The sequence below is a fragment of the Dromiciops gliroides genome, chromosome 1, assembly GCF_019393635.1.
Source record: "Dromiciops gliroides isolate mDroGli1 chromosome 1, mDroGli1.pri, whole genome shotgun sequence".
Classification (NCBI taxonomy): domain Eukaryota; kingdom Metazoa; phylum Chordata; class Mammalia; order Microbiotheria; family Microbiotheriidae; genus Dromiciops; species Dromiciops gliroides.
In genome coordinates this window covers 81,772,311-81,791,211 of record NC_057861.1, presented here as the reverse complement: position 1 = coordinate 81,791,211, position 18,901 = coordinate 81,772,311, and the positions used below count along the sequence as shown (strand labels likewise).

At 45.6% G+C, this 18,901-nt stretch overlaps 1 protein-coding gene across 7 annotated transcripts in view; it reads left to right on the top strand.

Annotated features, from left to right (window-relative positions):
* Window positions 1–18,901, top strand: part of ADGRB1 (adhesion G protein-coupled receptor B1) — a 270,194-nt gene that overhangs the window by 236,423 nt on the left and 14,870 nt on the right. For 4 of the 7 annotated variants that reach the window (XM_044005341.1, XM_044005356.1, XM_044005371.1 and 1 more), the window contains 4 exons: window positions 4,758–4,929; window positions 9,199–9,294; window positions 13,007–13,061; window positions 18,092–18,810. In XM_044005341.1, the coding sequence (XP_043861276.1) occupies window positions 4,758–4,929; window positions 9,199–9,294; window positions 13,007–13,061; window positions 18,092–18,810 (1,042 nt within the window). The remainder of the gene's footprint in view (window positions 1–4,757; window positions 4,930–9,198; window positions 9,295–13,006; window positions 13,062–18,091; window positions 18,811–18,901) is intronic. The other 3 variants (XM_044005365.1, XM_044005379.1, XM_044005387.1) reach the window with 1 other exon arrangement.

The window sequence follows — 18,901 nt, the reverse complement described above, 5'->3', positions numbered from 1 at the left end:
TAACACTTACTAGCTGTGTGACCCTGGGCAAGTCACTTAACCCCAAATGCCTCACTTAAAAAAATAATAATAAAAAGATCCTACTTTGTGCCAGCCAATGTGCTAAATACTAGAGATATAAAAGGAAGAAATACAGTCCTGACCTCAAGGAGTTTACAGTCTAATAGAATAAATAATTAAAATCTAATTATAGGTTATCAATTATAGGTTAATGCTTCTACTCTGAACCCTGACCCTATCTCCAAACTGCACTTTAGCCCTATCCATAGACTGAGGTCTAAACAAAATCAAAGTGAATGTGCATGGATGGTTCAACACATCCCACCTCCCCTACTGGAGACATAGCTTAGAGCCCCTGCCTGTTGATGGGGTTTAGAGCTCTGCACTTTATTCACAAAATTTGGTATATATTGGTAGGTCTCCTCTGTGAATCCTAGGTCCCTGCATCAAAGGAGAGGTAGTATCACAACAATTGTCCAAATTTGGACCTGTGCATAAGAGACTTTCGGTTGATTTTATATTTATTAGAATTTGCCAAAATTAACAGTCAAATAAAAAGACTGATTTATCCAGTTTCCACTTCTGTTAAAATCCCATCAGTGTTATGGGATTCAGAGGAATTAGGAAATATGGCCTATACCCTCCAAGAGACCTAAGTGTCTTGGGTCCTGCCCTCAGGAAGTCTCTAGTCTGATAAGAGAGAGAACACCTACCCTCTTGAACATCCAGGATGTAGAGTCAACTTACAAAATAACTGATAAACCAATGTAGAAGGTAGTAGACTGAATCCCTCCTTAACATATTCCTAGCTTGACCAGAAAGATACAGAAAGTGAGGTTGGAGATCAAGACAGCCAGCAAATAAGGGAGCACCCCAGAAGTGGAGATAAAGGTGCAGTGTCATTATCCCCAGCCCCCAGGAAGGGTTGTAGCTCAGGTAGGGCGGTATAGTGGGTAGGGCTCTGTGCTTGGAATTCAGGGGCCAGTGATTTCAATCCCAGTTCCCACACTAATTCTGGCAAATTCTTCTTCTTCTCTGAGCTTTTTGTCCTCTTCTGTTTTAAAAGAGGAGCAGGGAGAGGAATAAACCTCATACTACCTACCCTAAAGTGATTTAGAAATGGGAATACCAGAGGCAGCTAGGTGGCGCAGTGGATAGAGCATCAGTCCTGGAGTCAGGAGGACCTGAGTTCAAATCCGGCCTCAGACACTTAATACTTGCTAGCTGTGTGACCCTGGGCAAGTCACTTAACCCCAATTGCCTCACTTAAAAAAAAAAATGGGAATACTTATTATTAAACCAAGATTTCAAGGTGGGAGAAGTGGGAAGGGTGCTTCAAATTCTGCCAACTGCTTCGGTGAAGGACTTGTTCTGCCTTGCCCCTGGAGATCCTTAGAAGGTCTTGGCAGAGGGAAGGCAGGAGAGATGGGAACAATGGGTTTCTTCAGCTGGGCAATGGAAGGCTCTTATAGTGTGACTGAGTCAAATCCGTTCTGAAAGAGTGGGGGCTGTGTGAGGCTGCTGCAGAAAACAAAAACAACAACTCTTTCCTCCTTTCTCTGCCACTCTCACCACCAAACCACATTATAAGGAAGGACTTCCAAAGAAAGAACCATTTCAAAACGAACTGACCAGCCGTGTAGTGAGGTCCCCATCACTAGGGATCTTCAAGTTGAGACTTGATGTTGGGAATATTGTAGAAGGGATTCCTGCTGTGGTACTGATCTGGGGGCTCTTTCAACTGGGGGGTGGGGTTTTCTGTGAAACGTTCAGCTCCTTCTCTGGATCCATTAGGTCTCAGGAAAAGAGAATGTACCTACAGGTATATATGTGAATGTGCGATGTATGTATTTGTATGTATTGTATGCATGCATGTATTTTGTGTGGGAATGCATGCCCGTGTGTATAGGCAAGTATGAATAATGGAAAGAGCTGTGGATATATAGTCTGTAGGCCTGGGTACTGACCTTTATTGTCATGTGACCTTGGACAAGTCTCTTTTCTCTACTTCCTTTCTCTGGGTATCAGTGTCTCCCTCTGGAAAGTATGGTTTCCTGGATAGTCTTTCCAGCTCTAGTATAATGTGATCCTGTGTGTGTGGACATGTGTAGACATATGTGCATTGTGTGTATATGTGTGTGGTATGAAAGCTCCCCCTCTTCCCAGGAACTGGTCACCCTCTTCTTGTAGGAAAGATATGTGTTCTAACCCAGTTCCCAGTCAGGCTTCCTGGGCACAACTGGACAGGCCCCCATTATCTCCAATCCCCCTTTCCCCTTCCCTCAGGTCTCCCCCAGATTCCCCAGGCCCTCACACTCTCCTGTCTGCCCTTCCTCCTTTTAATCCTCCTCTGCGTGCTCATCTCTTCCCTCTCTAGCTTCTCTTCCTTCCCCTCTTTGCTGCCTCCATGTCCTCCTGCCCATGTCCTGTCCTGTCCTGTCCAGTCCCGTCTTGGTCCCATGGGGTTGGGAAGAGGGGAGGGGGAGGAGCAAGGGAGGAATGGGAGACGGGAGGGAAGCCCAGGGGCCCATCTCAATGCCTTTGAACAGGCCAGAGACAATTCACAAGGAGTCCTCAGTACCGAGATTAGGGCTGAGTCCCTAGATTCAAGTATCAGCTGAGTTCGAGCAGATCCTGAGTTTGTCAGAGCCCCTACTGTCAGTCCGGCTTTGTAGTCCCTGCCACAGTGGAGGACACAGGGAACAGAAGAGGCTGGGGAACAGAGAATGAATAAACCCAAGCCTGATCCTGAGGGAAACCACAATCTAGGGCAGGCAGAGGAAGAGACCATGGGAGCTTATAGTCTGACTGGGAAGTTAGGACACCCATAGAAAGATAACAGGCCAGAATAGTCAAGTACTCTACCTCTCTCTGTTTCTGTCTGTCTCTCTCCTTCCCACCTCATCTCTTTCCATCCTCTGTTCTTCCTTTCTGTCTCTTTCTGTCTCTCTCTCTCTCCCCCTTTGTCTCTCTCCTCTCCAATTCTACCCTTCTCCCCATTCTTTTTCTCTTTTTCTCCTCTGACTTGCAAATAAGCAGAGAAAAACAAGAGTAGTTCTTTAGGGGGAAAACCAAACTAAAATGTCTAGCCAGGTCTAAAAAGGGATGGAGGAGAGGACATGCTAAAAAAAAACACCCCAAAACTTAAATTTTCCTAAGGCAAAAGACAAAAAGAAGACTATAGATGACCACATGATGCATCTGCCTTATTTATTTTGCACAGGGCCTGAAATGGGGGGGGGTGCTTTTGAGGGCTCTTCTTTGGGAGAAAGGTTGGAAATTTCCATTTTAGAAGGCTAGAAGCAGTACCTGTTTTCTGAGGACATTTGGTGTCAAGGAGAAAGGGAAGGGGGCCGTGGGTCAGGATCCTTCCTTCACTCCTAAAGAAGCTTGGTAATTCTCTCCTGGCAGGAAGGTGGCTTGTGATGGGGCAACATTTGTCAGGTCTCAGACTGACATTTTTTATTCCCGGATTCTGTGCAACTAAACCCAAGTCCCTGGAATGAGGTTTGGCCATCTTGTCCTACCTGTCCTGAATCCATACTCCTTTGATGGAGGACTTTGGAAAAGGGAGAGAACTGATTTTTACTCCCTCTTCTCCCAAAATTCCCCCCCCCCAATCCTCTAGGTCCTACTAGTATTTGGAAGGTCCTGATCACCATGGTAACATGAGGGAAGACCCTGCTGTTGTCAGAGGCCTCATGTGGGACCAGGCACCAGGTCCATCTCTCTAGCTACTCCCCAACTTCTTTGGAGAGACTGGGGAGGGAGGTTTCAGGGTGAGTCCCAATTTCAGATTGCAGGCTCAGCTGCTGAACATACTGTGTCCAACACTTGAAGGTTCCCCATGGAGAGATCCAGGAAAAAAGGAGGAGGGGAAAGTGTGTGATCAGAAAGATCTTTCTGGACCAAGAATGGTTCAAGATGTATTGGGGGAAGGAATGAGGACATGCCGGAACAGAGAGAGAACAGAGAGAAGCATAGACACAGGGAGAGAAGGTGATTAAAAAAACAGGGAGATTGGCCCAGATGCAGAGACAGAACAAGAAGACGGAATAACATATAGAGACAAGGAGAGATAAATGAAAAAGACAGAAAGACAGAGAACATGAGGTAAGAGACCAGAAGAGAAAGAAGCAGAAGTAGGTAGAGAAGAACAATGGAGAGAGTAACAAACAGTGAGATAGAGAGACAAGGAGGCTGAGACAGGAACAGGGAGAGAAGCAGAGAAATATGAGGAAAAACACATGCAAAGCTATAGAGAAAGATGGAGAGAGATGGGGAGATAAAGGCCACCAGAGAGGAAGATTGGAGGGTCGTGAGGGTTTGTGCCACTGAATGGAGTGGGGGGTGGTCTGAGGTCAGTTCCCCAAACAATCCTAATCCTCAAACAGCATCAGATGGTCCCCTGTTCTCCCTCATCTCTTTTCCCTGCTGAAACTGAGTGGTCATCCAGGCTCTTCCCACTTGTTCTTTGAAGAATAAGATCGACAGATTGGACAACTTCCCCCCACCCCTGCCCAGGCTTTCCCTGTCAGGCCCCAGGGAGCATTCCCAAATTAGCTCTTGTCTCTGGCTGGGTCCTTGGGCTTTCTCCCCTTCCCTCGGGGATCTCCTCCTAGGCAGATGGTGGGTAGCGGGAGACGGGAGACAGGAGTTGGGAGGACCAGGGCCTTGGGAACCTCCTTCCTCCCTATGATAGGCACAGGTACTCCCAGCCTCTGACCTAATCCAGCTGTCTGCCATCCTTCCTGCAGGGCCTCTCTATGGAGCTCCTGCGTGGTGCTGCCACTCCTGGCCCTCACCTGGATGTCTGCCGTCCTCGCCGTCACTGACCGGCGTTCTGCCCTCTTCCAGATCCTCTTCGCCGTCTTCGACTCGCTGGAGGGCTTTGTCATCGTGATGGTTCACTGCATCCTCCGGCGTGAGGTGGGCCACGTCCCAGGGATGCCCACTCAGCCACAGGCACTGAATTCACTAAGCCCTGGCTGTCCCATTCAACTGAGGCCCTGAGAGGGGGGAGAAGGGGAAGGAAGCCTACAGCTAGGGGGCAAAGACAAAACACTGGACTCATCCTGGTAGATAGAAACCTGGTCTGCATAAGTCCCTGCTTCAGGACTCTGTGATCTTAAGCCAGATCTCCTTTTACCTTCCTAGGCTGTGGGTTCTTCATCTGGAAACTGAGGCAGTTGAACTCTATGGGTCCCTCTTCATGTTTACCTTCTGTGTTCCGAGATCCAACTCTGACATTCCACATTCTAGGTTCCCTTCCACTTCTGACATTCCATGTTCTATGGCCTAAAACCCATCCTGGCTTTGCTATTCTATGTTCTGAGGTTCCTTCCAGGCCTGACATCCTAAGATTCTGAGATTCTAAGTGATGAAATCTATGGTACAGATGATAAGTCCTATAGCCAGTGATCTACATTGGAAAATAACATAGCAACAAGTTGAGGTGACCATAATACAAATTGACCCCCATAAAGACTTAAAGAGCTATGATTAAAGTAGAGTATGACTCAAGTAAAGCCTGAATTTTAAACACTTCCCCTAGGGAGACATATGAAAGTGAACTGAACTTGGAATCAGGGCCTACACTCAAATTCTCTGCTACTTGAGGAACACTGGGCAAGACCCCCTCCCCGACCCAGTCCACACCCCTCTCCCCCAAGCTGAGACTGCACATTTCTTCCTCTGTAAGAAGAGGCCATTTGGACCCAATAGTCAATAAAGTCTCTTCCAGATTTCAATCCCATGATCATCTTGAGGGTCAGCATGGTATAGTGGAAATAATTCTGAGTTTTGAAGCAGATGACTTGTATTTGAAACCTGAGTTCTGCTTCTTTCCTTTCAATGTGAACTTGACCGAGTCACAACCTCTTTAGGCCTCAGTTTGCATTTCTGTGAAATAGAGGGTTGAAGTTGACTTGACTATTTTAAAGGCCCCTTTCACCTGAAAATGTATATCTGATTCCCACAGACTTCCCTGCTATCACTGACACCCACTCCCCTCCAGCAGAATTGACTCTCTTTGAATAGCCAAGCCCCTTTAATAGAGCTGATTGTCTTATTTTTTTTCTTGGTGATTGGATAAATTTCCTTGATTTCAATCCAAATTGAAAAACATTGTTAAGTTCCTATTATGAACAGATAGATGGATGGATAGATAATGGATAGATTGATAGATAAATAAATTAGATCATAGAGATAGAAGTAAATGTTAGATATATAGATAAGTATATAAGTAGATATACAGACAGACAGATGTATAGATCATTTATTAAATGCTTGCTGTTGCCAGGCATTGCTAAACACTGGGATCCAAATATAAGCAAATGAGACAGACCCTGCCTTCAAGGAGCTTACAGCCTCATTGTCTCAGCTACCACTCCCCCTACTCAAGACAACCCATATGGGGAACTGGAAAGGGGGTCAGAGGACAGAAAAAGGTTACCTGTGCTGGATGACTAATGACTTAGACAATAGCTGAACTGGTCAACCACAGGGTCAAACTATGTAGAGAGTGATGGGAGAATAGGGAGAAATTGAAAGCCTGGAGGGTAAAGTGAGAGAAGTATAAGTCTTTAAGAAAGCTCAGACAAGGGGCAGCTAGGTGGCACAGTGGATAGAGCACCAGCTCTGGAGTCAGGAGTACCTGAGTTCAAATCCAGCCTCAGACACTTAACACTTACTAGCTGTGTGACCCTAGGCAAGTCACTTAAACCCAATTGCCTCACTAAAAAAAAAAGAAAGAAAGAAAGCTCAGACAGAAGGAGAAATGGAAGTATGTATAGGAGGTTATCCAGGGGCAGTGGAGTTGAAGATCATGGATGTGTCAGTCATGGGTGATGATGAGATCTTAGATATGGCCATTCCTGTTGGTAGCTGAACATTAGGTCATGGGGGGGGAGAAGGCTAATGAACTGTGAAGGGGGAGTGTTAAAGTCTCATCAATACACAGATGAAAGTTTGCAAATGTGAGGACAGGGTTCAAACCGTGAGCTTCTTCAGGAAGTAGATAGGATGTCCTGTGGGGTGTTAGATCACTTTAGCAAGGATCTAGACCAGGAGATATTGACAAATGGAGTGAACCTTATACTGAGTGATGCTGGCAAAGGGGTGGCCTAGTAGAGTGAGGAGCACTGAATGCTTGTTCCTCCTTTGCATAACATTTTGGAGGTCATGAGCAAAGGAGTCTCCCTCCAGTGGGCAGCCAGGGATGCAGTGTCTTCTAGAGGTGTTCTAGCCTCCTTGAGAAACTGACGATGAAAAGAGTAAGAAATGAAGAGATTTGGGATGAAGAAAGTTTTCGAGCAATACCATGTGACTTTCAGAGCTTACAATGGACCAGAAGGGCAAAGGAGGATCTGGATCAGGAAGGGACAGGGTTGGCCTGGAGTGGGTTAAGAGCAGGGGAAGTGGTACCTGAGAGAAAGGATTGTCAACCCAGGAGATGCCAACTCTGAGTCACAGGGAAAAGGAAGATAGCCCTCTGGAGCCATCAAATTATAGTGGTCTTTGGGGTCAGCTAGGTGGCGCAGTGGATAAAGCACCAGCCCTGAAGTCAGGAGGACCTGAGTTCAAATCTGGCCTCAGATGCTTGACACTTACAAGCTGTGTGACCCTGGGCAAGTCACTTAACCCTCATTGCTCCCCCCCTCCAAAAAAAAATTATAGTGTTTTTGATATAACTTCTTGTTCTTATTATAGTGCAGCTAATTTAAGGCAAACATTTTATTCTTCTTCACCAGTGTTCTTACCAGAGTGGTCCTCTTCAATGGAAATTGCTACCACTATTGAAACATGACAAATTTCTTTTAAAAATCATAAGGAGCAAACAGTGGCCTTACTAACAACACCTCCTTCCACAGAACTTGTCACCATTGCTGAATCATGTGATTAGAAGTGACAGATTCATAAGACCATAGGTCTAGCCCTGGAAGGGACCTCAGAGACCATTTAGTCCAACATTTTCCCCTATACAATTCTGCCACTTTTAATTAATTAATTAATTAATTAATTAATTAATTTATTCATTTATTTATTTGTTTATTTATTTGTTTGTTTGTTTGTTTATTTATTTATTTATTTGTGGGGCAATGAGGGTTAGGTGACTCGCTCAGGGTCACACAGCTAGTAAGTGACAAGTATCTGAGATTGGATTTGAACTCAGGTCCTCCTGAATCCAGGGCCAGTGCTTTATCCACTGCGCCACCTAGCTGTCCCCTTAGTCCAACGTTCTCACTAGACAGATGAGGAAACTGAGGTCTAGGAATGGTAAGTACCTCACTGAGTCAGCTAGCTGTGAGGCAGTGGTTATATCACAGGACTTGGAGTCCTTGGACTTGTGACCCTAGGCAAGTCATGTGTCATCTCTGAGTCTCAGTTTCCTCACCTAGAAAAAGGAGGTAATCACACCAACTTCTCAGGATTGTTGGGAGGTTCCAATGAGATATATTTGTAAAGTGCTTGTAAAGTTTAAAGTCCAGTAAAATATTATTTTTATCATCTTCTTCATCATAACCACCATCATCGCACTAAATCACACAAGTAATTAGCATCAGATTTGAGCCCAGGTTCTCTGACTCCAAAGTCAGAACACTTTTTAATGTACCAAAACCGCCGTGGGACACAGTGATCATCCTTATCTATGGTGAAGCCTTGGTCTGGTGGAAAAAAGTGCTAACTTTAAACCCAGAAGAAATGTATTGTGTCCAGCTCTCACACTTTCTTTTTTACTTTGGACAAGTTATTTCACCTATATGAGCCTTAGTTTTCCTCATCTTTTAAATGGGAATTGGAAAAGCACTGCCTATCTCAGAGGCGGGGGGTACGTTGTTTTGTCTTGTTTTTATATTTTAAATGGTATTTCATTTTCCCAATTATATGTGAAGATAATTTGGAACATTCATTTTGAATAAGATTTTGAGTGAGGGAAGTACTTTGTAAAACTGAGGGGGGCTATATAACTAGTTGCTCTTATTACTTATTCTGTGTAATTCCTTTCAGCAGATAGTATTGTCCTTCTTGACTCCCAGCAATCACAACCTTCTTCAAGATTGGCAGCCCCTTTCAGGCAGATGTTGGGTGTGCCAGTTTTGCAATGATGAGGGCTAGGTGGCTGTTGTTGTTGTTGTTTTAAGGGATTGGTGTGATACACTGCTCTCCCTAACCACTCTGTGCTACCTCTTTCCCCAGGTCCAGGATGCTGTGAAGTGTCGGGTGGTAGATCGTCAGGAGGAAGGCAACGGTGACTCAGGGGGATCTTTCCAGAATGGCCATGCACAGCTCATGGTAGGACCCAGTGCCATCATGTGCCCCTAACCCCGGCTGAACCTGGAGGTCACAGAGTCAACAGGGGCCTCAGTTCCTTCATTTGTAAAATGAGGATACATGATATTTGCAATCTATCTCACAGGTGTTTTGTAAACTTACTCCATCGCAGAAATAGGAGCTATCAGCAGCAGTGGCCGCCACAGCCAATTCAACATGATTCCTCAGTTGGAAATGGGATATTTGGCCTGAATGAGACATTATTTAGGAGTGATATGGGAGTTGTATTCAAATAAACAAAAGTCTGTTATGGAGCAGGGGACTTAAACTTCTTTTGTCTGACCCCAAAGGGCAGAACTAGATGTAATGGGTGCAGTAGACAGAGAGGCAGGCTTAAGTTCAAAACATTCCTAAGAGTTAGAGTTGCCCCAGAGTGGAATGTGTCCACATGGGAAGTACTAAGTTTGCCATCATTGGAGGTCTTAAAGGGGAGGTTGGATGACCACTTGTCAGGACTGTTTTAAGAAGGATTCCTCTTCAGGATTAGATGAGTTCAGATCCCTCCTAGCTCTCAGATTGACTCAAGGCCTAGGTGAGATGACAGAGCCTTCATGAGTGGTAGACCTGGACTTCTATGTGGGATCTTTTCTGGATGTCCTCTAAGATCATTAGACTATAGCCCCTTCTGTCCTGTTCCCACGGCCTTGGCCTCATTGACTCAGAAATCTCCTTCCTACACTTAGCTCACTTGAGATACAGACTTTCCCAACCTCAGATTCTAAAAGATTTGGGTTCAGGGGCCACCTCTAACACATACTGGCTGTGTGACCCTTGTGTAGTTGCTTGACCAGACATTGCATAATAGTTGTTGAGCTGCCTCAGTAGAAGTTACCTGGTGACCTATAGCAATTAAACAATTTGTCTGTATAAAAATGGGGGGAGAGGGTGAAGGACAAATAATATAACACAGAGAAAATGCCCAGAATGGTTGCCTTGACAGGGTCTGGGAGACCAGCCCTGGCCTGGCTACAATGACCTCTCTCCAACCTATCTCCCTTCCCCTTCTGTTTCCAAGCTGGGACCCCTCCTGGCTCCTCCTATTAATTAGCTCACAGGGTTAATGCTTCCAGGCAGTGATGGGATCATAGAGTCTGAGCTTCAAAAAACCCAGAAATGCCTTTGAGTCCATCCCCCTCACCTACCAGCTGCATCATCAGAGGAAGACTGGGGTCTAAAAGAAGGACCTTTGTTTCAAGGAGCAACTCTGGGTCCTTAGTAGAACTTTGAAGTTCTTCAAGAGACACCCAGCCTTCCTTCTCCTGTTATAAACTACAGAGTGATTAGTGTATAAGAGAAGATGAAACCCAAGGCTGTAGGGAATTCGGAGGAGGGACAGAGACAGGGATAGTGATAAACAGAGACAGAGACACCTGAGAACTCCTGACTTGAATAGTGAGATGGAGGTTCTTCACCATGTAATGTTGACCAAGTCAGTTGAAGTTACAATGGCAGAGACCCTAGAACAGATATGTCCTTCATATGACCCATATGAAGGACAAAGGGTGGGCAATCAAGCTTAAGAAGAATGCAGGGTCCTGGGGCAGCAAGGTGGCACAGTGGACAGAGTACAGGGTCCGGATTCAGGAGGACCTGAGTTCAAATCTGACCTCAGACACTTGACACTAGCTGTGTGACCCTGGGCAAGTCACTTAACTCCCATTGCCTCATGCCAAAAAAAAAAAAAAAAAAGTGCAGGGTCCTGCCTGCTCGGTCAAACTGGGGGGAATACAGTGTGTGGGGGAGGGGAGTTTATTTCCAGCATCTTCTTAAAGATACTTAGACCTGCCCTCTGCCCTTGTGAAGTTTACAATATAGTAGAATGATATTTGGATATTCATAAGTACAATTCAAATTAATATGATCAGTTTAATAAAGAGGAGTTAGCACAGGGTTGGGAAAAGGTTAGAGGAAGGAAGGGATATTTCTTGCTGCCTTCCATTGTTTGATAGACATAATATGATTTATATATTATCTATATCTATATATATGATTTATATATAATATGCAAATGAATATATATGTATATGTATGTATGTATGTGTATATATACATACAAATACTCATGCACACATACATATATATATATATATATATTCCTTGAAAGTTTGAAAAGCTCTTTACATAGGTTATCTCATTTGACTCTCAGAACAGCCCTGAGATGTAGGTGCTATTATTATTCCCATTTGACAGATGAGGAAAATAAGGATCAGAGAAATCAAGCGACTTGCCCAGAGTTATATAACTGGTAAGTACCTGAAGCAGGAGTCAAACTCAGGTCTCATCTGACTCCATCTCCAAGGTGTTATCATGATATATTAGAAATAACATCAGTCTAGTGGATAAAGCACCAGCCCTGGATTCAGGAGGACTTGAGTTCAAATCCTACCTCAGACACTTGACACTTACTAGCTGTGTCACCCTAGCCAAGTCACTTAATCTTCATTGCCCTGGGGGGGGGGAAGAAATAACATCTTGGCAAGTCATTTTACATCTAAGCCTCAGTTTCTTCATCTGTCAAAAGGAGATTATAATTCGCCTACTGCCTACTTCTGATGAGAAGTACACACTTTCTGAACCTGGAAGTACTAAGGAGATGGTAGCTGTTATTAATGAGTCAATATGCTGTAGTGGGATGATTGGTTGACTTGGAGTCAAGAGGCCTGGGTTTGTCATCCTGCCTCTGGTACTGATTGTGCAACTTGAACCAAGTCAAGTTTTCTGTGAGCATAGGTTTTATTATCTTTTAGATGGGACTAATGGTACAGAGCAGTAGAATAGGGATTCCTGCCTCCAGCTGTGGCTGCGTGACTCAGGACAAGTCTTTTATGCTTTCACTACCCTCAGGCAACCATCTAAGATAATACATTACAGGTTATCAATCAACCATCATTTATGAAGTGCCTACTGTGTGCCAGGCACTATGCCAAATGTTGCCAATACAAAGACAAAAGTGAAACAGTTCCTCTCTTCAAAAAGCTTACATTCTAACAAGGGAGACAACATGTACAGGTATCTCTTTTGTATCTATTCAGTGCAGATACAAAATCAGTAACTGCAAGGCCGGTAAAGAGGGAGGGCTCTCACAGCTTAAGAAAAGCTTGTGGGGCAGCTAGATGGCACAGTGGTTAAAGCACAGACCTTGGATTCAGGAGTACCTGAGTGTCAGACACTTGACACTTACTAGCTGTGTGACCTTGGGCAAGTCACTTAATCCTCATTGCTCCGACAAAAAAAAAGAAAGAAAGAAAGAAAAAAGAAGAAAAAAGAAAGGCTTGTGTGGATGGTAGTGCTTGACCCGAGTCTTGAAGGCAGCAAAAGCTAGAGGTGAGGAGGGAGAAGATTCCAGAGATAGTAGACAGGCAGGGCAAAGGCAAGGAGATGGAAGATCATTTATGAATGAGAGCTAAAAAGCCAGCATGGCTGGACCATCAAGTGATGTGGAGAGAAGTAGTAGGTAAGGAGGGAAATGACAAGAGCTCACATACTTGGAGTTTTCTACTCTAAACCACAAAAGGAGCAAGAAACTGTCCCAGAAAACCTGTGTTCTAATCATGCCTTGGAGCCTGGAGCTTTCTGCACAAAGGGAAGCTCTGATGGTTATTTAGGGCGATGTAAACTCCTTGCCCTGCAACCCCTCCCCATTCACCCTGGCCTCTGCTTCTCTGTCTTTCAGACTGATTTTGAGAAGGATGTGGATATGGCCTGTAGATCAGGTGAGCACCTGACAGGTGAGAAATCAACAAGGGACCTGCATTTGGGGGTCCGCCTTGGCTTTCTCTTTACTTCGTGTCCTTGTTTGCGCAGAATCTGTGTGTGGTTGGGAGGGGGTCGTAGAGAGGGTGCATGGTTATATGTGGTTGTTTACGCCTTTCCTCTCCTCCTAGCTCCCTGCTTCTGGACTTGGGCTGAGCTGCTGCTATTCTCCTTAGCCTCTACCTTCCCTTTCTCCCCACCCCGTCATCCCCTCTCCTTGTGCCTTTCCTGGCTGATTCTGGTCTGGGGGGTCATTTGGTTTTGCTCCAGAGCAGGTAAAGGAAATTCTTCCTCAAATGCCAAGATCTTCCCTTCCCCAGCCCCACCCGTGTCCTTCAGTCTGGCTCATTTTGGCCAGCCCATACTTCTTCATGCCTAACTGGAGACACGAAGGAAGCCCATTTTGCCCAAAGTTAAACCAGGGGAGGGCAGTATAGTCCATTGGCACCTAATAGTATGTATCCCATATGGGCGTAGCCAAGAGTTGAACGGCAGGGGAATGTGTAGAAAAGAAAGGGAAGGGGCAGCTAGGTGGCCCAATGGATAGAGTACCGGCCATGGATTCAGGAGGACCTGAGTTCAAATCCAGCCTCAGACACTTAACACTTACTAGCTGTGTGACCCTGGGCAAGTCACTTAACCCCAATTGCTCTGCAAAAACAAAAAAAACAAACAAAAAAACAAGAAAAGAAAGGGAAGACCCAAGCCTAGCCCAAAGGAGGTGATACTTTCCACCCTTGGGGAATACTGAATTCAAAGGGAAGTCACAATCTTGGTCATCAGGAAGTTCCTCTTCTTTGGGAGATGATACAGATCCTGCCTTCAGGGAGTCAATATTACTATTCCCATTCCGCAGAGACCCTCCCCCTTCTTCCAGAATGGGCCATGTGACCCTCCCTCGCCCCTCAGTCCCTGCTCCCACCCCTCCCCCTTTCACTAACAGAAAATTATGGTTTTGGACCCAGTGATATGCAAAGTCTTTTCCAGCTCAAATTCTGTGATCTTCAACATTCTTAGAAAGACCATCCATGCTCTGGACACTGACCTGTGGAAAGATTGAAACTCTGTGCTTGCCCTTCCTTGCTCCCCAACCTTTGAAAAGGGACATGACTCGGTCCTTCTGCTTGAAATCTCCTTTGACCCAGATGGCCAAGCCCTGTTTGATCCTTACTGGCCAGCATTCCCCCTCAGGAGGATCAAACTCAGTAGCTAGTCCCCTCACACACAGTCTGGTGTCCATGTTTATTTATACCCAATCACTCTCACTAAAGTCAGCTTCCCTTATTGACACAATCCCCCTCCGGTAGAATGTGATGCCTTCATACAGCTGCTTTAAGGAAAGCCAAAATCCCCCAACCTCATTCCCCAGCCTCCAGCCCCACCCTTTCCACTTTGGGGAATTTTGACCTCTGACCATCCTCTTCGTTGAGTTATTTGGTGAGTAGCTATCAGCAGGCCCAGCCTCCAGGGCCCGGCCTCAGCTCTTGTCCTTCCTTCACCACCCCAGACCTCCTTCCCTGCAACTTAATGCTTTCTTTTGCAGCCTGGACTCTGGCATCTGCACAACTTGGGGTTCCTACAGGAGACAAAGAGTAGATGTGCTTGTGTGTCTCTGTGTGTGTTCATATTGTTTGTACTGCTCTGGATCTGGGTCCCACTCTCCAAACTGGCCTGGGCTTCTCTAAGCCTGAAAATCTTCTGAGGGAGAAGGTTGACCATTCAGTGTAGGGTCTTTGGGCCAATATTCCCAATTCTACCTTACGTCCTTAAGATGGGTAATACTACCAAATAATCAATAAGGAAAAACCATCACCTGCCCAGTGCCAACATTAATTTGTGACATTGTGGCATGGCAAGGCTGTTTTGTGGCAATAATAATTATATAATGCTTTAAAGTTTAGCAAGTGCCTTATTTTATTTTCAGCAAACATTTAGAAAGTACCTACTATGTGCCAGGTACTGTGCTAAACACTTTACAAATACTATCTCATTTGATCCTCACAACAATCTGGGAAGTAGGTGCTACTATCATCTCCATTTCACAGATGAGAAAACTAAGGTAAGGCAGAGGTTAAGTGACTTGCCCAGGGTCACATAGCTAGAAATGTCTAGGGCTGGATTTGAACTCAGATCTTCTGGACTCCAGGTCCAGTGCCCTATCCACTTCACTATGTGACCTTAGACAAATCTTCTTTAGACCTCTGGGCCTCAGTTTCCTCTGCTGTAAAATAAGAATACTATCATTTCAGAGGCTTGTCATGGGAACCAACTGAGAAAAGAGTCAGGAAAAGACTTTAGAAAGAGGGATGGACTCAAGTGAAGTGGAAAGAGTCTTGGACTTCATGTTGGAAGACCTTGGTTCAAGTCTTCCACTTGCTGCCTATGTGCCTATGTGCTGTTGGGCAAGTCACTTAATATCTCCAGCCTCGATTTCCTTTCTTGTAAAGTAAGAGGGTTGGACTATATGACCTACAAGGCTCTTCCAAGTTCTAAATCCTGTGATCTTCTGCTACTGTGGATCAGTGCAATCCAATTTCAGAGAGCCTATCTAAGATGAAACTCAAAGAATGCCACTGTTGTCCATTAGCCTTCCTGCCTGGATGAAGTCACCACCATCTTCTATCCCAGGGATCTCAAAGCATAATATTCCCAAATCCCTTTGAAATTGGTAGTTCATCATGGGGGCAGCGAGGTGGCGCAGTGGATAAAGCACTGGCCCTGGATTCAGGAGGACCTGAGTTCAAATCAGCCTCAGATACTTGACATTTACTAGCTGTGTGGTCCTGGGCAAGTCACTTAACCCTCATTGCCCCGCCCCCCCAAAAAAAGTGTAAAAAAAAGAAAAGAAAATTGGTAGTTGATGGCAGCTGCCCCTTCCAGCCTGGAGGGCACTTAATTTCTCCAATCCATCATTGCCCATGTAACTTCAGGGAAGTGGTCACCTCTCTTCTCCCTTTTTGAATCGAGGGAGAAGAGGAACCAGCCAAGATCTCATAAGCAGCACCCTCTCCCTCATCTTGCTGGAATAAGCTACGAGAACGTTTGTAAAGTGTGTCACATGGACTGTGCTGACAGCTCTAAATATTTTAATCACCAAACTCCAGAGTTTAGAGAAATCTCAGAGGGCATTTAGGTACCTTGTTTAGGTATGGGTTGGTCTAGATGGCTTCTGTGGTCTCTGAAACTCAGAGATTATGTGATCACAGTGACGATCCTCCCCAACCCCCACCTTCAGAAGTGGCCAGTTCCATTTTTAAAAGGAGGTATTTCCTTATATTAACTGAGAATCAACTTTATTTCATCTATTCCCCTTCCTTCCCCCGGGAAAAAAAATTATCATAGTTCTAACATTCTGGCCATTAGTTGAATTTTGGAATATATGACTGCCTAAGTCCCTTCTGGATCTGAGATTTTGTGATTCATTTGAATAGATGGCTGCCTGGGCAAGTCGTACACTCTCTAACCTGAAGACAGACAGCTTAACCCACCAATTTTGAGTGCCTTCTCACTCCCTCTTTCGAATAAGAGCTTGCAAATCAGTAGGGATAGAGATTTCTCAACTTGGCACAGTCGTGACATCACAGGATATCAAAGTCAGAACAGGACCTTTTAGACACATAATCCAAACAATGGGTGAATAGGAATCCCCTCTAAAACATCCCTGCAAGTGTTCCTTCAGTCTTCACTTACTAGAATACCTCTAGGAATGGGGAGCTCAGCACTCATTCATTTATCAAACACAAACTATATTCAGGTCACTCTTTGATGCTGGGAGTGATACAGGGTTCAGATGAGACAGGCTCCCTGACCTTAGGTACCACTCAGCTGATAAAAGGAAAAGCATCAAGTAGAAATGACCACATAATTTTCCACGAGCAATGCATCAGAGACAGACAGTTTTCGATGTGAGGTATAACAGCAAATATCACTATCCACCAGAGGGGGGCACTGTGAGACAGAACTGGCACACGATTCTTTAGACTAAGGCAGATCAACCTCCCTGTAGCTTCTCTGGTGCTTGTTCTTCCCGAAAGTGATCCCTTTTCATAATGGCCATTTGCTTAGGAAAAATCAAATCATTTTACATGGATTCACTGAGTAGCAAATCACCCTTCTTATGATCTTTCTTTTTTTTATGGGCAGGGCAATGGAGGTTAAGTGACTTGCCCAGGGTCATACAGCTAGTAACTGTCAAGTGTCTGAGGTCAAATTTGAACTCAGGTCCTCCTGAATCCAGGGCCAGTGCTTTATCCACTGTGCCACCTACCTGCCCTCTGTATGATGTTTTTGTGTTAACCCACTAGTATCTTTAATAGCCACAGAGCACCTAAGAGGAGGTAGGGGTGCTGCTGATTCTCAGCCTGTTTTATTATCTCTGTCAGAGTGGCTGAGAGGGGTTTGGTGATTTTCCTGGGATCACACAGCCTACTTCTGTCAGAGATAAGACAAGAGCCCAGAGCTGTGCGATGTCCTTTCTCAGAGGTATCAAATGAATGACTTGAGTTTGACTGAACCAGATTAAAATGGAATTGGGAAATATTTAACAAAATAAGTTAAAAACACAGTGTAGGGGCAGCTAGGTGGCGCAGTGGATAGAACACTGGCCCTAGAGTCAGGAGTACCTGAGTTCAAATCCGGCCTCAGACACTTAACACTTACTAGCTGTGTGACCCTGGGCAAGTCACTTAACCCCAATTGCCACACTAAAAAAAAACAAAACAAAACAAAACAAAAAAAACCCCACAGTGTAACACAGATGATGTCAATTTGTGGTTCTCTTAGTCCATTTGTGACCTTCGGGGAGCCATTTCTTTTTGAGTTTGACCCCACAAGACCACTCAAGGCCCAACCCACACAGAGCAGAGACCCAGACCCCATATGAATGGGGCTGATCTAGCTGGCCCAGAAGGGAGGGGTGGGGAGCATGAGTGTGTCAGTACCCTGCAGTGTCGAAGAGGGGGACAGTTCTGAGTTTTCCTTCTGCTTTGTGTCCCCCTTTCTGCAGTATTGAACAAGGATATCACGGCCTGCCGGACCTCGACTATCACAGGGACGCTGAAGCGTCCCTCCATCCAGGATGAGGAGAAACTGAAACTCAACCACCCCAAGACTCCCTCTAACTTTAACAGTCTTCCCACCAATGTGTCCAAGATGCATCTTCAGGGATCACCTCACTATCTGGGTGGTGTCAACCTGGGTGAGTTTGCCAACCACACACTTACTCTTAAGAAAGACAAGACCCCCAAGTCCATCTATATCTGTGATGGGGACATCTTTAAGAAGCTGGACTCTGAGCTGAGCCGGGCCCAGGAGAAGGTGCTGGACACCAGCTACGTGATCCTGCCCACCAACACCGCCACCCTCCGGGCCAAGCCCCCCAAGGACGAGGGGAAGTACAGCATCAACATCGACCACATGCCTCAGACCCGCCTCATCCACCTCAACATGGCAGCTGATCCAGGCTATGGGGTGAAGAACCCACCCCGAGAGCCAGCCTCAGGTCCTGAGGCCCAGGCCCCATCCCTGACTCCTGCACAGCCCCCAGCCCCACCCTCCGCACCACCCCCACCTCAGCAGCAGCCCCTTCCCCCGCCTCCGGCCCCACATAGCCTGGCCCCAGAGCCTCACCCCAGCAGCCTAGGCGAGCCTAGCAGCGAAGGGGCACCCACGGGGGTAGTGAACAAGAGTGAGACAGTCTCCACACTCTCCATGAGTTCTTTGGAGGTAAGTGGCTGGTTTTCATTCAAGTACATACTATAATGGGGTATAATTATCCTCCAAACATGAGATACCTTTGAAACAAAATTTAAATGAA